At 40.0% G+C, this 20,804-nt stretch overlaps 1 protein-coding gene across 1 annotated transcript in view; it reads left to right on the forward strand.

The window, feature by feature from the left end:
• The first annotated feature begins 3,828 nt into the window (after positions 1 to 3,828).
• LOC135707468 (mucin-2-like) overlaps positions 3,829 to 20,804 on the forward strand; it is a 134,267-nt gene continuing 117,291 nt past the window's right edge. Inside the window, 1 exon segment of the mRNA XM_065229288.1 lies at positions 3,829 to 4,226. Coding sequence (XP_065085360.1) covers positions 4,218 to 4,226 — 9 coding nt within the window. The 5' untranslated portion in view covers positions 3,829 to 4,217.

Here is a 20,804-nt window from a genome sequence, read left to right on the forward strand (position 1 = left end):
GGTCGCGCGAATGATTTGAACTTTGAGTGATAAGAATGTCTTCTAAATGAACTAAGCGCTCACTCAAAGTTCAAATCATTCGCGCGACCTCTAAAACTTCACCAATCTTCCCCAATGTTTGCACAGGTTCATATTTTAGGGTTATGAATCGAATTGGAGGGTGGCCTATCAGAAATTCAGCTCTCTTTTTTCTCAAAATTAAGCTCCCTACGGGTCATATTGAGTTCCCCAAGCCAGACTCTGTCCCAGCACAACCGACTGTACAGGATACAGCCCGAAGTAACGGTTCTCTTGACGAACCATTCACAATGCTGGAATTTTCAATGGCGCTCAGAAAAGTTCGGAATCACTTAGGAAACATTGAATCACTTCAGAATAATTCTAAATAACTTCAGAAAGTGCTGAATTACTTTTGAAAAATTCAGAATCCCTTCGGACAGCACTGAATTATTTCAGAAATGTTGGAAAACACTTCAGAAATGTTCGGAATCATTTCGAAAAGTACTGATTTACTTTCAGAAAAGTTAGGAATCACTTCGGAAAGTACTGAATCACTGCAATAATGTTTGGAATCACATCAAAAAGTACGCAATCATTTCAGAAATGTTCTAAATTACTTCGGAGATTGCTGAATTGCTTTGAAACAAAATTCGGATTCACTTCCTATGCTAATGAATCACTTCCGAAAAGTTTGGAATCAATCAGAAATGTTCATAATCACTTTGGAAAGTACCAAATTACTTCAGTAATGTTTGGAGTTACTTATGATAGTACAGATTCACTTCAGGAAATTTCTAAATCGCTTCGAAAAGTACTGAATCTCTTCAAACTAATTCTGAATCACTTCGTAGAAAAAAATGATTCATTTCAGAAAATTTCTAAATCACTTCGGAAAGTACTGAATCACGTTGTAAACGTTCGGAATCACTTCTAAAAGAACTAAATCCCTTCAGAAGCTTTCGGTATCTATTCGAAAAGTACTGAATCATTTCTGAATAGTTCTAATTCACTTCCGAAAGTATTGAATCCCTTTTGAAAAATTCGGAAACACTTTGATAAGTACTGAATCCCTTCAGAAATGTTCATAATCATTTCGAAAACTACTGATTCATTTTTGAAAAGTTTGGAATCGCTTCGGAACGAATTGAATCATTTCAGAAATGTTCGAAGTTACTAAAGATAGTACTGATTCACATCAGGACATTTCTAAATCACTTCGAAAAGTACTGAATCCCATTGGAAACGTTTGGAATCGAATCTATTTTGTTTTTTCTTGAATTTTTTTCCGTCGATCTTGTTTTCCGTACTGAGTACCAATGCTACCGACGCCAGGGAGGCAGCTCCCACACCTGGACCCTACCTATCGACCTAATAACTCATGGACCGGGGACCAACAGCTTTACTTCCCTTCCGAAGGAAGGCGTGATCAGATATTTTATGCCTCCGAAAATTCCAGCGGCGCCGACTGGGACTGAACCCAGGCCTTTTGGGCGCCACTATTCGAATCTATTTGGAAAGTACTGAATCTTTTTTTTAATTCAGAAACAGTTTGAAAAGTACTTAATCACTTCAGAAATGTTCCGAATGACTTCGGAATAAGCTGAATCACTTCAGAAATGTTCGGAATGACTTCGAAAAGTACTGATTCATTTTCGGAAAGTTTGGAATCGCTTCGGAAGGAACTTAATCATTTCAGAAATGTTCATAATACCTTCGGAAAGTACTGAATCAATTCATAAATATTCAGAATTACTTAAGATAGTACTGATTTACTTCAGGAAATTTCTAAATCGCTTCGAAAGGTACTGAATCAAATTGGAAACGTTCGGAATCACATTTAATAGAACTAAATCCTATCGGAAGGGCTCGGAATCTTTTATAAAAGTACTGAATCACTTTTGAATAGTTCTAATTCACTTTGGAAAGTACTGAATCTCTTTTGAAAGATTCGGAATAAGTTTTGAAAAGATTGATGATTAATTTTTTTTTATTATTGAGACTTTCAGCCGTTGGATGGTTCATCTCTGAGTTTGAAAAGTACTAAATCACTAAAGAAATGTTTTCAGAATGACTTCGGAAAAAACTGAATCATTTCAGAAATGTTTGGAATCAGCTCTAAAAGTACTGACTCACTTTAGAAGAGTTTGGAATCGCTTCAGAAATTATCGGAAAAATTTTGAATCACTTCAGATAAATTTGAACTCGTTTTGAAAAACGTTGAATCAGCTCAGCAAGGCATGGGCTTGTATGAACTCAATTCGAAAAGCATTGGATAACTTCAGAGAATTCAGTTAAAAAATATATGAATCATTCAAGAAACCCAAATAGCACCCTGTAACATCTTTTTAAAAGGGAGAATGAGAAACATGTTACACAATGATCACATAAAAGTAACTAATATATGCAGTTTCATATCAAGTCAACATCAAGTTAGGCCATGACCTTCTTACTAAGAGGACACATCAATGTCCATTTGTTAACTTCCATGCTACAATTTTTTGAAATTTTTTAAGGACGCCGAATTATAGCGAAAATGTGCTCATAACAAACAATAATGCAATGTTTCATGCAATTCGGAGGAGGTCGATTTTTTCCGATTCGTCATTTGGTGTAGAACTGCCTTATATTTTTTCCTTGATTTGTTTTCCGTCGATCTTGATTTCCGTGCTGAGTACCAATGCTACCGACGCCAGGGAGGCAGCTCCCACACCTGGACCCTAACTATCGACCCATCAACTCATGAACCGGGGACCAACGGCTTTACTTCCATTCCGAAAATCCCGACGGCATCGACTGGGATTGAACCCAAGCCCTTTGGAGTGAGAGGCAGTCACGCTTACCACTCTTCAATGCCAATTCCCATAGCAAATTTACGAAACAACCTTCGATCAAGGAATGCCGAATGCTAATCCTTAGGCTAGGGAAATTCCGAAGGATAGACGTTATAGCGAATGCGTTTTTGATTCAGTTCTAACCTGAATCCGGTATCAAGATTGGGTCTGCTTGTTTGCTGACAAACGTCAGATTGCTCGTTTGTTTTTAAAACCTAGCTCAGGTTGAGGTTCGCACTGACAAAAAGTTCGGCTTCGCACTGGGTTAGAACTGGTTCCAACTCCGATAATAGACGAATTCGCTATTAGATGGATACAATTTTTTAGCGATGCCTGACGATGGAAGCTGATTCCAGCAAAACTATCCACTGAACCGCTATCAACAACGATTGTGCAGCCACCGACCGAGAAGAGTGAAGTGAGCGGGGTCTTTGCAGGATAGCGTGAAATTGGACTAGTAAATTGTGGGTTTCTTGATGGCAATACATGAAACATTGTCAAACTCGTCTGCGTCACGTTCTGATTGGTGTCGACTTATTCGAACAAATAAACTACTAATTGACAATACTTCCATAGCGTATTAAACCCCGTAGCCTCAAACCCGTTCGACTAAATTAACATCAAATCGGTAGCATGCAAAGGTCAACAACTCCATTTCCACGCCTGGTCACCATTGAATAGCATTTGTTTTTTTTAAAGTAGAGGTCTACCGGTTCACCAGCTAATTTTTGTTATTTGTGGCTCAAACGAGCAACCTGACATAACCTCAACCGGCGCAATATGAGTGCATGCCCTGCCAAACTGCGTAGCCCCCCATTTATGGTTTCGTTCGCCGTATTTGACTTCCTGAAAACCGTACACCGACTGGCACAGACTACTATGTGTTCAACTAAACGTTCAACTCAACAACAACAACAACAACTACACAATTTTCTATTAATAATCAATATTTTACCTTCTCCATTTCCGTTGCAGTCAATCACCGTCGTCGTCGTCGTCGTCGTTGCGACTGGACCGGACCGTCGAAAGGCGTGATTAGAATTTCAAGTGCCACCCACCACCAGCCTGGTTGTGATTGACAGAAGAATATACTAGAGTTCTTTTGGCCGAAGGGAATGCACATCCGGCCCTTTTGATGATCGAACAGTCGTAAAAGGTCCGCGCCCAAAACCCAAGACAGCAAGAGGAGTGTGTGCCAGTTATTTGTGCAGTGTTTAGCCAAGTGGTAACGACGAAAAACTGTTTATCCAATAGAAAGAAGTGCGACGACGCGGAAGGTAGCGGAGGAGTAGAAGTAGCAGGAGGAGGAGGAGTAGCAGCAGCAGGAGCGGCCAGTCATAGGCAGGCAGCAAAATTACACCAAGCAGCAATTAGAAAGACGCAACAATGTTTCCGGTAAGTGGCGAGCTGCGGCGAGCGATTTTTAATTTTTTGTTTGGGGTGGGGTCGTCATAACAGTTTCGGGGGTTGTTTACTTTTTGTGGTTCGAACGTGGGTCTGTAGTGAAGTTGTGATCTAGATTGGCGTTGTTCAGACTGAGAGTGTGAGATAAACAAGAGCCATTGTGGAGCGTTGATGGGAGGGTACACGACTACTTGTGTGCTGGTGGTCAATTGTTGGTTGTTGGTGGTTGGCTCTCTGGGTTATTAAAGACTTGTTTTATGTAAGACGTCTCACTTTTGCGAGGAATGTGGGTTAGTGCAATTTTGGCGAGAATCGGTGTTTTCTTCTTTTGGTAATTTTGATGTGCGAGTTGGGTATTTATCCTAGCTATGTACAGAAGGAGACAATTATTGGTCTTTACTTTTCTGCCACCAACTTATTACTGCATAGATATTGAGCGGTGGGATTCAAGATTTCTGCTTTCAATCTGGATAATTTGAAGCGTTGCGTTTTAAGCCAGCGATTCGAGAAAGATGTTTGTCTTGTTAGCTTATAAACTCACAGTGCTTTTCACAGGTTCCAAAATAGAAATATGATAAGCAACGTTTATAGGTTAAGTTCAACTATCTTGAGGTTCAACCTAATTGACCTTACGCGTTAGCTTCATATTTTTCGTTTTATTGGTTTGAGAGACTGAATTCATTCGATACGAAAACAGAGGTTTTCTACTCTCCGGCGTTTCGGCGCAATGTATTTTGTCTTCTTCTTTGAATTATAATAGAGTTCTGTCATTTGCTTCGTGCTCAACTCTCGATTTTATTTTTTTTTAACATCAGTTCTTTAAAAAGGATATCTTTTCAGATAAGATAGAGTACCGTCAACCAGGGTCCTGCATTTTCGAAACAATGTAAAGAAAATGAGCTCTTCGCAGAACCGCTTCATTTTGAGCAATATCATTTTAGTGTAAATCATTCTTATTGAGTCACGATGAACATTCTTCCTGTCAAGCATGACTTGACTATCGCTTGTTTAGTACGTCAAGTGCATCAGTTCATTTAATTTGAAGCAAAGACTTGTTTCAATTGCCGCAATGAATGACTCGAAAACTGGTTCCTTAATTGTTTCCACTTTCACTTCAATTCGGGGCTCATTATATATAGTATCCGGATATTAACTGCACAATATCGATTGCCGATAGGGATAGCATCCGGATTATATGTAGTAATAAATGTTATTTTATATTGAACGAAAATAAATTTACAAGGCCATTCTGGAACCCATGATAGTGGCCATCGGGGTAAGGAAAAGTATCAAATACCCTACAATGTGAGTATTTTCGGAACGAGGACGACGCGTGGATGCCGAAAATCGACATTCGACGCCATTTGTAGGGTATTTGACACTTTTTCTAAAATCTAAAGCTACCATTTTGAATTTCTGGCCTTTAGATGTCACTCCGATTCCAAAAATACCCACGTTGATCGGTATTGGACAGTATTTCACACTATTTTTGAACAAAAGTCGCGATCTTAGATTTTAAAATGGCGTCAAACATCGGTTTCTGGCCTCTAGACGTTGCTGGGATTTCGAAAATGCCCACATTGATGGGTATTTAATAGTATTTATAACTTTTTATGAAACCAGAAGTTGCCATCTTGGATTTAAATATGGCATCTGACATCGGTTTTCGGCATCTACGCGTCATCCCCGGTCTGAAAATTCCCATATGTTAGGGCATTTGACAATTTTTCTCAAATCGGAGGCCGCCGTCTTTGATTTCACAAAAAACGTATGTATGGATATATGATAGAATTTCCCATTGTTTTATAAATTTCAATAATTTCAAAATGGTGGTGGACCCTTGTTGTAGGATATTTGACAGCATTTCCCAATTTTTCCTAAACTGTGAGCCACCATCTTGGATTTCAAAATGGCGTCGCATATCTTTTTTCCAATCTCTAGTCACTCCGATTAAAAAAACCCATATTGATAAGTATTTGACAGTATTTCTTACTTTTTTCTGAAATCGGAAGCCACCATCTTAGATTTCAGATGACGTCAGACATCGATTTCCGGCCTCTAGACGTCATCCCGATTCCAAGAATACCTATATTAATGGGTATTTGACAGTATTTCCTACTTTCCCTTAAATCGGAAGCCGCCATCATGGTTTTCAAAATGGCGTCAGACGTCGATTTTCGGCCTCTACATGGCATGTCAATTGTCACGTGATTACAGATGGCTATCTGGTCGTTTTGTCTTCCAAAGGTCTTCAATAAAGCTGATTCAACCTGCTGCAACAAACCATCAGGCAGAACTTTACAACCGGTAAAGTATCTGCAGACATTGGTAATCCTTGCACTGATGGTGGGTTCCATTCACATCACATCACTACATGACATGTCAATTCCAAAAAATACCAATATTGATGAGTATTTGACAGTATTTTCCACTTTTTTATTTCATCGGAAGCCGCCATCTTGGATTTCAAAATGGCGTCCGATATCGATTTTCAGCTTCTAGATTTCATACCGATTCCAAAACTACCCATATTGATCAGTATTTGACAGCATTTCCCTCATTTTCTTGAACCGGAAGCCACCTACATGGATTTCAAAATGGCGTCGCATATCTATTTACAATCTCTAGAGGTCACCCCGATTCCAAAAATACCCATATTGATGGGTCGGCATAAGTATTTCCCACTTTTTCTGATATCGGAATCTGCCATCTTGGGTCTCAAAATGCCGTTGGATATCGATTTCCGGCCTCTAAACGTCACCTCGATTAAAAAATATCCATATTGATGGGCATTTGACAGTATTTCCCTCTTTTTCTGAAATCGGAAGCCACCAGCTTGGATTTCAAAATGGCGTCGGTCATTGTTTTCAGACCTCTAGACGTCATCCGGATTCCAAAAATACCCATATTGATGGGTATTTGACAGCATTTCTCCTTTTTTTTCTGAAATTGGAAACCGCCATCTTAGATTTCAAAATGGCTTCTGTCATTGATTTCCGGTATCTTGACGTCATCCCGATTTGAAAGGTATTAACCTATATTAACGGGTATTTGACAGTATTTCCCTCTTTTTTAGACTGAAAGTCGTCATCTTGGATTTTAAAATGGCGTCGCATATAAATTTTTGATCTTCAGACGTCATCCCGATTTCAAAAATACCCATTTTGATGTCAGTATTTCCTGATTTATCTGAAATTGGATTCCGCCATCTTGGATTTAAAGATGGCGTCGGTCATTGATTTCTGGCCTGCGATTCCAAAAATATCCATATTTATGGGTAAACAAACCACCCGACAATAATAAATTTGAAATCCATGTGCACAGACAAGGGCATAGCTAGGTTTCGAGCTAGGGAGGGGCGAAAAAAAAATAGTTTGGAAAATTTGGCCACATGCAATCCCCGAAAGCCTTTGTGTTGCTGAGTTTAGGGGGGCGAGTTGCCCCTCTGCCCCCCTCTGGCTACGCCTATGCGCATGTGCTTGAATGAGCTTAGTGAACAATCAACAAAAGTTAGAAAAACTGCGCAAATTTGGATCGAACAGCTGCCCTTCAATGCGAAAAAAAGTTCATTTGACAACGGAAGACGAAATGAACACGAATCAAGCCAAAACAAACATCATGAAAACTGATCCAAAGTGGTTCCTGTTGATGTTGAAAAGGATCTACTCGAAAAGAAAACAGAATGGCTTTCAATTGAAAGTGATGGTTGACAGCTTCGTCGTCGCTTGACAATTTTCGATTGAAAGGGGCTTTGTTGGGCCCTGCCGTCAACCGATTTATGGAAAAGGATGATCTAATGACATCTGGTAGCTAACTGAAAGTTTCCTGGAGTTAATAAAACAGCTCTTTCAATGTTATCAAACCTTCCCTGATATTCACGGAGCTTCCCTTAAAATCATTGTAGTTCCCTGAAGTTCTCTGGACTTCCCTAAAGTTCTCTAAATTTTCTTGCTAATCATGGATCTTTTCCACAGTCCACGAAATTGTTCTGGAACTCTAGGAAGTTCCTGATACTTTAACAATTTACAAAAAGTTCTCGAAACTTCTTCAATTTTGTTGTAATTTCTTTGAAGTCAATAGAACTTCCCCGGGGGATCTGATCTTCCTTGAAGTGCTCGGAACTTCTCTCAAATTCTTCAAATTCTCCTGAAACTCTTGGTATTGTCCTGAATTTTATAGAAAAATTTAATAGAAAAATAATTGAAAATTCCTGAACTTCTGTCAGGTTCTCAAAATATTTCTGAACTTTTCTAAGCCTGTCCGAAGTTCTCTTGAGTTTTTAGAAAATTTCTAACCTCTCAGAATTTTCCGCAATTTTCCTTGAATTAATAGCAGTGTAATGATCTTCCCTGTGGTTCCACCAAATCATGAAATTTCCCTGACAGTTCTACTTAAAATACTCATGTATTTTTCTAATATTCATTAAACTTTCCAGAAGTTCTTGGAGTTTCCCTGAAGTTCTTGGATATTTCCTAACGTTTTCTGAACTTCTACGAAGTTTTTGGAGCTTTCTTGGAGTTTTCTGGTCTTCTGGGAAGTTCTCAAGATCTTTTGTTTTACCTGATTTTTTCTGGACTTCCCTGAAGTTGTTGGCACTTCTTTGAAGTTGCCTATATTTTCTAATATTCTAGAATTTTTTCTGATATTCATTAAACTCCCCTGAAAACTCTACAATGTTTCTGAAGTTTTCGAAATATCTCATATCAGGCATAACATTTGATAACGGCCCAAAAGCATTTGTAAACAAACTTTCTAAGGCCCTTTACACGCGAACCAAAGTACGCCCACGCAAACCAAGAATATCATCGGATAGGAGCAACTATCACCTTTCCGAAAGTGGTATTGGTTTGCGTGGGCGTACTTTGGTTCGCGTGTAAAGGGCCTTAAAAAGTTTGTTTACAAATGTTTTTGTGCCGTTATCAAATGTTATGCCTGATATTGTCTCGGAACCCCTTGAAACTTCCTGCCATCTTTCTGAAGGTAATGGGACTCCTCTGAGGTTCTCTGTGTATCCTCGAAGTACACAAAACTTCCTTGAATATAATGAAACTACCATTAAATCTCATATCAAGCGCCACATGTGAAAAGGGCATACAAGCTTTTTGTAAACAAACCTTTGTAGGCCCTTTTCTCGCCAACCGAGGGTCACACAAGCAAACCAACAACATCATCGGGAAGGAGAAAGCTTCCAATTACTGGTGATGTTGATGATTTGCGCTGGTGACGTATGAGTGGCGAGAAAAGGGCATAAGAAGATTTGTTTACAAAAAGCTTGTGTACCCTTTTCACATGTTGTTCTTTGTTATGTTAAGTTTAAACTTTCTTGAAAATTTAGGAACCTCTTAAAAGATATCGCAATTTTCTTGAAATCAGTGGAGCTGCCTTGAAGTTCTTCACTCAAGATCCCGTAATTCTTTGAAGTTCTCGAAATAGCCATGAAAATCACGGTTACATCCCTTAAAATGATCTCATATAAATCCTGATGTACTGGTAACTTCCTAAACATTTTCGGATCAACTTCAAAGTTCCAACAATGTCCTTGAAATTAATGGGCAGTTCCAGGTAGTAGATGTCCTGGTGTTCTCAGAGCTTGTGTGATAGTAGGGGGAGGATTAATTTTACCAGACGTTCAGGGAATTCAAAGAAAATTTGTAGGAGTTAAGACAACATCATATCATGTAAAAACTCGAGAAACTCGTAAAAGTTCAAGAAACGTTGTAGAACTTCAAGGAATTTCGAAGAACTTCTAGACTTTCTAGAAGTGCAGCAAGCTTTGTAGAAGTTCAGTGAATTTTGTAGAAATTCTGCGAATTTCGTTTAAATTTAGTGAGCTTCTTGAAAATACAGAAAATTAAATAGAAGTTCTGTGAGTTTTGCTGAAATTTAGCAAACTTTAAATATATATAGCAAATTTCGTAAAAATTTGGGAAAATCCGTTGAAGTTAAGAGATTTTTCTTAATCTTTGGAGAAATTCGTTAAACTTCAGGGACTTTGTAGATATTTGGGGAACATCGTAGAAATACAGAAAACATTAACAGGGAACTCTTAGAGTTTCAAAAATTTTCGTAGAAATTGATTTTTTTTTAAATTTTCGGAAACTTGTTAAAACCGGGACCTTTGTAAAAGTTTGGGGAACTTCATTGAAATTAAAGGAACTTTGTTTAGTTTCAGAGAACTTCATAAAATTTCGGGGATCTTCTTTAAGCTTCGTGTTCCATCGTTAAAGTTTAATAGACTTGAAATAGGTCAGGTAAATGCGTAGAAATACAGAAACCTTTGTAGAGCTTCAGGGATCTTTGCAGAAAATTAACGAAATTCTTAAAAGTACAGCGAACTTCATACAACTGCAGTGGACTTAATAGTAGTTCTGGAAACTTTGTAGACGTTTAGCGAATTCTCTAGTAGGAGCTTAACATAAGAAGTCATAACCTTCATTTCTATAGCAAAAACCTTTACAAGAAAACCTTTGCGAATCTTAATACCTTCTACACCCTCGTCACGCACTTTTCGTATACCTGATACATTGCGTTTAACGCATTTCAATACTATCCTCTGCCTCCTCTTGCGTTACGTAATATTTGAATAGGCTCTAAAATATATTAAAATCTCTTCACAAAACATAATGTCTCACAGAATTTCGAATCAAGACATGTCTTCAAATCTGGCATCGCAGTGAAATGTGTGAACATCTGGCATCGAGTGAAATGAACAAATGAGTCCATTCTTCATCGACGGACACGCTTTTGTTGAGGTTCATCAACGTTTGAGTTTCCAACGCAAAGTTGTCACAATCGGAAGTAATAGTACGTTCAGACTACATAGTTAAAACATGTTATAGCGCTATCTTGATGGTGGTTTCTGTGTTGCAATTATTTGACAACCGTTATAACATGTTATAACTCTTCAGTCTGTACAGCGTTTAATCCTCGAAAGCAAAAAAAAAAATCCATTACATTTCGGGCAACATGATTTGTTTGAATATTGCCGATCCTAAAGCTTAAAACTTTTATTATGATGCATAATGCAATAATTTCTGATTCAATCTGATTGTGGAAAACAACACAAAACGTTCTGCAATGTTACATTTGAGTAAAATGAAAATAATCTTTTGTATCATCCCCACCAAGCTGAGAATGAATATTAATATTGACAACAACACAGGCACAGCTTAACTCATTGTTCATCGGATGAACTTTTTGATAGTTCTCTGATACTGTTTGCTGGCAACCTAAAAGAAAGAGGAGACAACTGGCTTCCTTTTGTCTGTGACGTGTTCTTCTTCTTCCGTGCAAAAACTATTACATTATGAGCGATGCAGTCGACTGATACAAGAAAATAGGAATCTGTTGTAGAAATTCTCGGCTATACATTTATGACCCAGTTAAGAGGGTGCTGTCATACTTGTCAAATCCCATAGTGATAAAATTTGCTGTCATCCGATTGAGGTTAACTTAGACGGTGCAAATCCTTATGAGCATCCATCCACTAATGAATAAAACCAAACGTTGCGTTCGAAACTCAACGGTTGCCTTGATAAAGAGAATAAGGTTTTGCACCGCCGGGGTTAACCTCAATCGGATGACAGTTCAGTGGTACTATTTACGTTGACTTAGTGCTCCCGCACCGATGCGTTGCTACTATGGCTGCTAATTTGACAACTTTAGCCGTTGCTATCTTAGTTAACATATACCTTACATGAAGATTGAAGGCTGAGATCCAATCATAGACCCAGGGGCTCAAGAAACGGTCGTTCGAAAGATCCGAAACATCCGTAAAGGTTGTCAATTCATAAATAGATCCCATATAGCCCACCTTTTTTTGTTTTTTTTAAATGATTTGTGATGCTACATGAATATTTGCATTTGGGATCAGCATGCGCACACTGATGGTCACGGAACGGTCCTATGAGAGATCCGGGACATCCGTATAATGGTCAATACGTAAAAATGGTTGTAGAGCTCTGCGATTTTGTTTTAAATCATACTGCTTCGGTACTTCGTAGATTATAATAGATTATTCTTAAGGAAAATTGCAGGAACTTTCAAGGAGTTCCAGGCAATAATGGAATATTCCGTCCGGTTTCAAACGGGATCAAAAAGCATATATTGATGCGATTTGGTGTCAATTAAGTGTAACACAAAACCTCCCACTGTTTACAAATAATACTACAAAGATGGATCCGAGAAAAACATAATTGAGGTATTCAAACGCAGAGTCACAAGGAAATGCCAAAGGATAATCGAGTAATAATTCTAGCAATGCTGTCGATGGAAGAGAAAAGAAATCCAATTCCAGAACTTTCTCGGAGGGCAGCTCCGACAAAATCGGTCAACACCAACAGAGCAGCTGACTGAGAGGAGCGAAGTGAATGCGGTTTACGAAGCACTGGAAGCCGTCACATTAGACGCTTAACATTTATGGAAATACACAGCATATTGTCAATGGCAGCCTTCTCCAGTAATAACGTGCCAAACTGGGACTGCGGAAAACTGCTGACAGGAAACTCATCCGGAAGAAGGAAAACTTTTCGGGAACGATTGAGCTTCCACCTGTTCCAAGTTACGTAGACTGCTTCCAATAGATGAATTGCCCTTATCAAGGATGCCCCGCAAATTGTTGATCCAACGCTGGAGTAGAACATCGTTGCAATGATCGCACGACAAAACTATCGAAAGATAAACAAACTTTGACGTTTAACTTTTTCCAGGCAACTTTGCCACCATTAATGCCGTCATAAAACTTAACGGAATGGGATCAAGCAAAATGGCTTCAGTTAAAATCAATTCAGTCTGCACACAGCTTTTTCACAAATGGCTTATGGAAAATTAATATTTATGCTATCGCCATATTGTTATTATTCCATTTGCTTTTTTCAATCTTCGTTTTTCAAGATGTTTTTTTTTTTTTTAAATAACTTTATTCCCATCAATTCATCAATGAGCCGTAATAGAAATTACGAAAATCATCAAATTGTCTCGGCTGTGAGCAATGATTAACATAACATATAACTATATTTTGTTTCCAAAATTAAAAATAATTAGTCAAATCAACATTTTCCGAAGGCGGACTTATTATTTTCGATTTTCCGAAGCACATTTCACATTAGATTTAATCTGTCACCTAAAAATAGGCCACAATATGAGTTTCGATAATTTTAGTATTTATTTTTAACTTCAATGATGAGGAAATTTATGAGGATTTTTGACAGATTCATTTTTGAACAATGAATTTGGCAAGATCGGACGATATTTATGTATTCCTTTTTATTTTGATTGACGCTTTATTTTTAGTGCGCTTAGCAAGCGTCAATGGCAGATGGCGCAAGTATTGGTGCTAAATGGCTTTTATTGTACTTTTAATAAGGATTTCAAATGGTTCTCAATGCATTCGTCATATAACCTTTTTGCAGCAAGTCATTCTTGAAATGTCTCGATAATGCACTCTTTAGAACCTTCTTCAGGGTGGGCCAACTAGACAGATTCTAGTTGTAATGAGGATTTGGTGGATGCAATAAAGGCAAAGCTATCTTGACCAGGGTTTTATGAATGTTGTTTTATAGAAGCCTTGTAGTACTTCATAAAACTTTAAATGTTACTTGGGTTATGGCGTACGCCTCAGTACTTTCTCGCTAAACCATAATTACGGAATGCGGCACCTGGATCCATCGGTGAAGACGGTTGATCGGTGAAAGCGGGTCGACAGAAGTTGTTGCACTACTGGGCGGACTTTTTGACGTCCCACAGGATTGATGGTTTTCGTGTGTGCCACGCACGATCAGTATGCCGCACATGTTGATCGACAGCGGGGAGCGCTGAACTTGTCAAGTCATTCCGATGCTCGTCAAATAAAAGGCTGTTGTTGTTCCGATTCTTCGATACTATCCGAATTGCAATTCGCGCTATGGATTGTGCTGCTAGCAGTTCGAACGGTTCCCGCTTCAGCCATGATTGTATTGTAGGCTGGGGTGAGGTTCTGCAGGGTTACCGGTCATCCTCGGCTATCTACTCCAATTCCGTACAACAATTTCGTGGTCACTAGAGCCGAGCCCACCTGCAGTAGAAGTTTGGCACCGATCATCTGCACGGTTCGTCAACGAGGTTTCCACGATTTCTTCACTATTTGTCAGTGAGGTTTGAAGCTCAGGGTTCGGTCGAGGATTATACCCAAGACACTCAAACGCCTGTCGCCTGAGAGATATTTGATCAATTTCAAGATTTTTTTCGAAAATTAGCTGATTCTATGTCATGGATTAAAGACATTTTTAGTAAATGGAATTGACGATGGCCATTACAAAATAGAGCCAATGTATAAGTTACAGTGGGAACGAAGTAGCATCCTTTGCTCGGCACAGAATCGCCTACCCAAGTAGTATCGATTTGAAATAGCCAACAATGCCCCAAGCAAGGAATAGTGATCATCAACGTATCCGGTAAATTGATCTATTTCTCACGTTGTACGATGTGTGTGTGCAGCCTCTCATCAAGATCTCCCAGTATTTCATGTCCAATCGAAAGGCCAAACAAGCAAATCAACATCTATCTTCGTTAATATGCCGATCAGCGAAAATCTACTAGTCATTCCTCCCGTCTACCTATAAACTCTAGGCATCCATTATTACCAGAGCTGACCTTGAGCTACAGACGAACAAAATAAAGGAGATCCGCGTGCACTCGTCTCGGGACCACCCGGCATGACAAGTGACAATCCCGCGGCCGGACAGCGGACGATCGATTCAAATCAACAAAGTTGTCTCCCTCGGGCAAGGTTGACCACAGCCGGACTGCAAATTGATCTGATTCCGTTTCGTTCATCAGGCAATGATGATTGTCCGATTGCTATTCGCCATTACAATACCCTCGAGCGGCTCGTATTGATCGAAGTCCATCCAGGCTGTTACCTTAATACCTTAACTGTGGTGGAAGAGGCCACGGAAGGAAAGGTGGCGATGGAATGCGCGAATGATTTTCCGATTTTTTTTTTCTTCTTCAATGCTGATGCATAATTGGCATGTCTCATTATCAATTGCAACGTGAATGGATGGAGTCATCGATCGAGTGCAAATAGCGAGTGAGAGAGCGGCGTGGCTCTGTCCGTGGCCAACGAACCCTCCCGGGCGAATTAGCAGCAGTTTATTGAGAAGCGCTGCAGTTTGCTGGTTGGGATGGGTACGGGTTAGGCATTCATTATAGGTGAAAATTGAGCCGCGATTTGGTGGCAATTTGGGGGAATTACCGCAAGTGGCTGCATGCAAATCAACATCTATTTATTTGAATAGTGTTATTTTATGAGGTAGATTGGGCACGGACGGGATCTACCTAGTTCGTGGGTTGCCGAGGAATATGTCGCGACCGACATTTAACTAGGGGATCTGATATTTAATTCTGCACGATTCCAAATCAACCGAGTTTGAGAACTTCGATAGCTTGCTGTATCATTTCGCAAAATACCCTTGACTTGTTGGGTGTTTGTGTTGTTATTCGATATTTGATCGAACATAGATTGCAAATGATGACGCACTAGAATGATATGAAATGTGTTGTTTGAGTTATATCAATCTGACATGACGTTTTTGTGTGATTCCACACGGTTCCAGAAGGGAACGTGCCTAGATCCCTGGCTGCTGGTCCAAGCCTGTCGGCAACCGCTGGGGTTTGAACAAACGACCTCTTTTACTTCTGCGTCCCAGGGCGTTTTTAGTATTTGGGATGTAAGCAATATTCTGCACAACTAACTCACGCTTTATATCATATTCAAAACCGTTCACAATGGACTAATACGACGCGAATTGATCTATTCCTACACAATTGTGACACATTCCAAAACCTAACATGACCTTTCACGGCTGCCTATCGTTCCAAATCGTTTTCTTCCTCGTTTACACAGCCCACAACCATTTGTTGGCGCCGTAAATCACTAACAAAAAAAAACAGGCCATCAAACGATCATACCCACCATTCTACTGCTATAATTATGTTCTCCGATCACTGTAAACATATTTATTTTGGCTACGGTACCGCAACTAACTAAAACAGCATTCCAACACAGCACTGCCTTTTCGAAAGAGGTGACTAAATCAACCACCCCCCGAAAAAAAAAGCTTGCTTCGTGAACAACTCGGTCTCCACGGCATTGTTTCAAGCTGTCAATCAAAGTGCAGTTACTTTTCCGCCCTCATCACTCGCGAACTTTTTTCTTTTTTTTTTTTTTGTGTTGCTAAAGAGGCAATGACTTGACTGAAATCTGCTGAAATATCCGCGGACCCGATGGGGGAGTTCGGAATGCACGTTTGCGTCAAGAATTGAGGCGAGGGGGTGATTCACGACGGTGGTTTTCGGGAAGATGCCGTGGCCTAAATTCTCCGAACTTGGAATGTTCTGTTGGATGGAAGGTCAATTTTTAGGTCGTTGAAAAGTCATGAAATAGGGTGAAGACATCACATTCAATCAAACGCTAATGTAATTGTGTTTTGAACAGTGTTTTGTTACTTCATACGTGAAGTTTACGATGATCAGAGTTGGGAGGTAATGCTCTACCAATATCAACGTGAAACTTTAGGGCGATAATTTATTAGCTAGAGAAAGTTCTGAACAGGGTAGATTGATAGTTCCGTTAGAGTACTGTAGTGTTAAAATTGAACAGAAGTTGAAATTGACCGAAGGGCCATTAATGCGACAATACCAATCAAATGCGCACTCTTTTACCTAGCTCACACTTGATGGGTTAGGGCATTTGAGGTATTTCCTCACACTTTGTTTTCGCCTAAGCAAGTGTAACTAATTGCATAATAGTTGTTGTATGGGTCAGTAAATTCCTACATTCCAATCACACGCTTCCATCACCTTTAAGGTACTCTTCGCTACGGAGCACACGCACCCCGCTTTCCGTACAGTCCACCCCAACAACTGAGGCAGGATTCATCTGAATTCAGTTGCACAATCCTTTGGTTAAATCGTTGTGAACGGATTTGTGCATGTTTTCCTACATGCAATGGTCATTGCTGACACAGCCAAGCAGGTTGTTGCAGTACACATTCGGACCTCAGTGAGCGTACAAGTAGTGTGTGACTGTAATTGGGCAATTACAGATCTGTTATTGCGATCTCGTGCCGTTCACGGTGTTCGGCCGCCGCCGGTCTATGATTGTCTTCTATGGGCTTAAGACGCGACGGGGCGGCTCATCTCTTGAAGCTTCTCTCGGCGCCTAATATGGCATCTGAATGCGCTGTCCGGGCGCGCGTGCGATGATGTTGCGAGTTATTATAATTAAAATTAGCCTTTGATGTGCCTTTTTTATGCCATATAGTAAAGAAAGGTGCCAATACGGGACTTTGCGCAAAAAAGTAAGTGTTGCGAGATTTATATTACATATGGAAAGGCATGTCATTGCGCTCAAAGAGTGCGTTATTCATAAACATCATGACCCAATAGCACTTGAGAAACTGGACTTTGACGTAATATAGCATACTTATTAGATTGCTCATTCTGGAGCCAAATTAATTGATGTAGCAACACTACAAGTGCTTTCAAAAGAAATCGCAACACTACAAGTGCTTTCAAAAGAAAATCGTGGAATCAATTTCACGAATTGACCACTACCACAGATGTTCCGGATCTGCCACCCTGTGGCCTCCAAAGTGTACATTTTGGTTCAAGATCCTAATTAATTTTTTGAACCATCACTACAAGTGGTACAAATTTATCGCCAAGCCCTGGGTCGGTTACTAATGACCTGCTGTTCGCCGAGATTCAGATTTGTATTTCCCGCACCCGTACAAGGTGTCTTTGTCAGGTGTTACCATTCGAAAGAGAGAACTCTCCCGTCATTTTGGGGTGGACACTTCAGATGCAAAGTTCAGAGAACTTCCGATGCAAAGTTCACAAAACTTCCGACGAATGTACACAGAACTTCCAACAAAAAGTTCCCAGAATATCCGGCGAAAAAATCACAGAACTTCATTCAATTTCACTAAAATTCATAGAACATCATTGAAGTTCACTGAAGTTAGAAAGTACGGTAAACTTCCGCCGAGAAGTTTAGAGAACTTCCAACAAGAAGTTCAAAGAACTTCCGACAAGAAGTTAACAGAATTTCTTAGAAGTCCCATCGAAAAGTTTAGGTAACTTTCGGCGACAGATTCAGATTACTTCCGACGACAAGTTCAGAGATCTTCTAAAAAGAAGTTCCGAGAAGTTCACTGAACTTATTGTAAATTCCCCGAAGTTCCGACTGGTGGTTCACAGAACTTCCAATAGGAAGTAAACAGAACTTTTGACGATTTCACAGAACTTCATTGAAATTCCCTGAAGTTCCAACGAAAAGTTCACAGTACTGCCATTGAGAAGTTCACAAAAGTTCTGCCGACAAGAGGTTCTGAGAACTTCCGACGATAAGTTCAGGGATCTTCCGATGAGGAAATCCAAGATTTTCGGACAACATGTTCTGAGAACTTCTGACGAGGAATTCAGAGAATTTCCGACAAGAAGCTATTAGTACTTCTGACGAGATGTTCATTAGAGTGATGCAAAATTTGAAATTTTCGCTCCACAATACTTAAACGATTCCAAATCGGATCCTGACTAACCTCTCAAAATTTGAACCCATTTGGTGAGAAACTGAGATGGCACAAACCATTTGAAGTTTGTATGGGAATTACTATGGTAAAACCAAGATTTTTGTTCATGTCTATCTAATAATTCACCATATCGGTCTGCTTCAAAAATTTTCAACTCTACTTGTAGGAAATTTTTCCAGCTACAACTTTGCGCAAGACCACTTTTTGATTAAATGCAAGGATCGAAAGTTATCAATGGTTCAATGCGCTGATGTCTTATGATCATGCTCAATCAACTGCTCAGCAGGCAACATTGGTGTTTCTGGGGCGTTGAATAGGACACAAATATCATGGCTACTATGTCACACTGCAAACTACAGTGTTGCCGACAGAGCAGCTGCTTGATCATGTCATAAGTTTACCAATCTCTTAAATAATTAATAACTTTTTGCTGTCTCGTTTTACATAGAAACGATCTTCAGCAAAGTTGTAGCTGAGAAAATTTTCTATAATAATGGCTATCGAACTGTTTCGCAGCTCAATATGGAAAAATACTAGAAGGCAATGAACAAAAAGTTGAGATTTCCCATAGTAATTTACATGTAAACTTCAAATGGCTTGTGCGAAATCTGTTTATAACCAAATGAATTGTAACTTTGGGAGGCTAATCAGGACCCGATTTGAAACCATTTAAGCACTGTGGAGCGAAAAAGTCAAGTTTTGCATCAGTCTATTGTTCATAGTACGATCAGAGAACTTCTGAGCAGAAGTACTCAAAACTTCCGAAGAGAAGTTCACAGAACTTCCAACAAGATGTGCAGTGAACTTCCGAGGAGAACTTCAGCGAACATCCTAGGAGAAGTTCAGAGAAGTACTGAGAACATGCGACGAAAAATTTAGAAAACTTCCGATGCGAACCTCACAAAATTTCCGACGAGAAGTTCAGAGAACTTCCGAGAAGAAATTCTGAGTGCGGCGCCGGTGGTGTAGTGGTAAGCATGATTACCTCTCACCCCAGCAGGTCTTGGTTCAATCCCAGCCGGCACCACCGGGATGTTCTGAGGCATAAAATCTCTCACCACGTCTGCCTTCGGAAGGGAAGTAAAGCTGTAAGGTCGATTTTTCATGTTCAATTTGATTACACGATGTCGTAATCAAACTGTCGAGCCAGATCGTGCCGAGTTCTATCGATTGGGAATGTTTTATACAGGTGAGATAGCTTGTGTGGATGGCTATCGGTCAGACGTGTGGAAATCAACGCCGCACGGTAGAAGTATCTCGTTTTGAGACGGCGTTGTTGTGGAAGTTTGACGATCTTGACTTCCCTGACAGTTATCCGATGGCGGTCCGCCGTCTAGAGTCGTTAGAACGTAAATCCATGTTTGACGGAGCAAGTACGCAACCAGATAGCTGACTACGAGCGCAAAGGCTATGCGCACAAGGCCTCTCTTACGGAGCTGACGTCTATACCGGCAAACCGGGTCTGGTACCTACCTCTAGGAGTCGTAACCAGTCCGAAGAAACCTTACAAGATCTGATTAATCTGGGATGCAGCAGCTAAAATAGGTGAAGCTTCGTTCAACTCCAAACTTCTGAAAGGGCCGGATCTGTTAACGCCACTTCCGAAGGTTCTATGCCAATTCCGGCAGTTTCCAGTGGCAGTGTCTGGAGACCTGATGGAGATGCTCCACCAATTAGGAATCCGGTATCCGGACTGCTTATCTCAGCGATTTGTGTTCCGCGGTTGACCTTCCGACTACCCGCAAGTCTATATCATGGACGTGGCCAAGTTTGGATCGACTTGTTCTCCAGCGTCGGCCCAATATGTGAAGAATCTGAATGTCCAAGAATTCTCCAACAAATTTCCCCGTGCTGCTGAAGCCATAATCAATAAGCACTACGTCGACGATAGCTAGCTTTCGAACAGTCCAAGAAGCGATAGATGTAGCGAATGAGATGAAGGTGGTGCATTCGATGGGAGGATTCACGCTATGACACTTCATATCCAATGAAGTGG

The sequence above is a fragment of the Ochlerotatus camptorhynchus genome, unplaced genomic scaffold (assembly GCF_037179485.1).
Source record: "Ochlerotatus camptorhynchus isolate MF236.1 unplaced genomic scaffold, CSIRO-AGI_Acam_v1.1 ptg000313l, whole genome shotgun sequence".
In the NCBI taxonomy this organism is placed as follows: Eukaryota; Metazoa; Arthropoda; class Insecta; order Diptera; family Culicidae; genus Ochlerotatus; species Ochlerotatus camptorhynchus.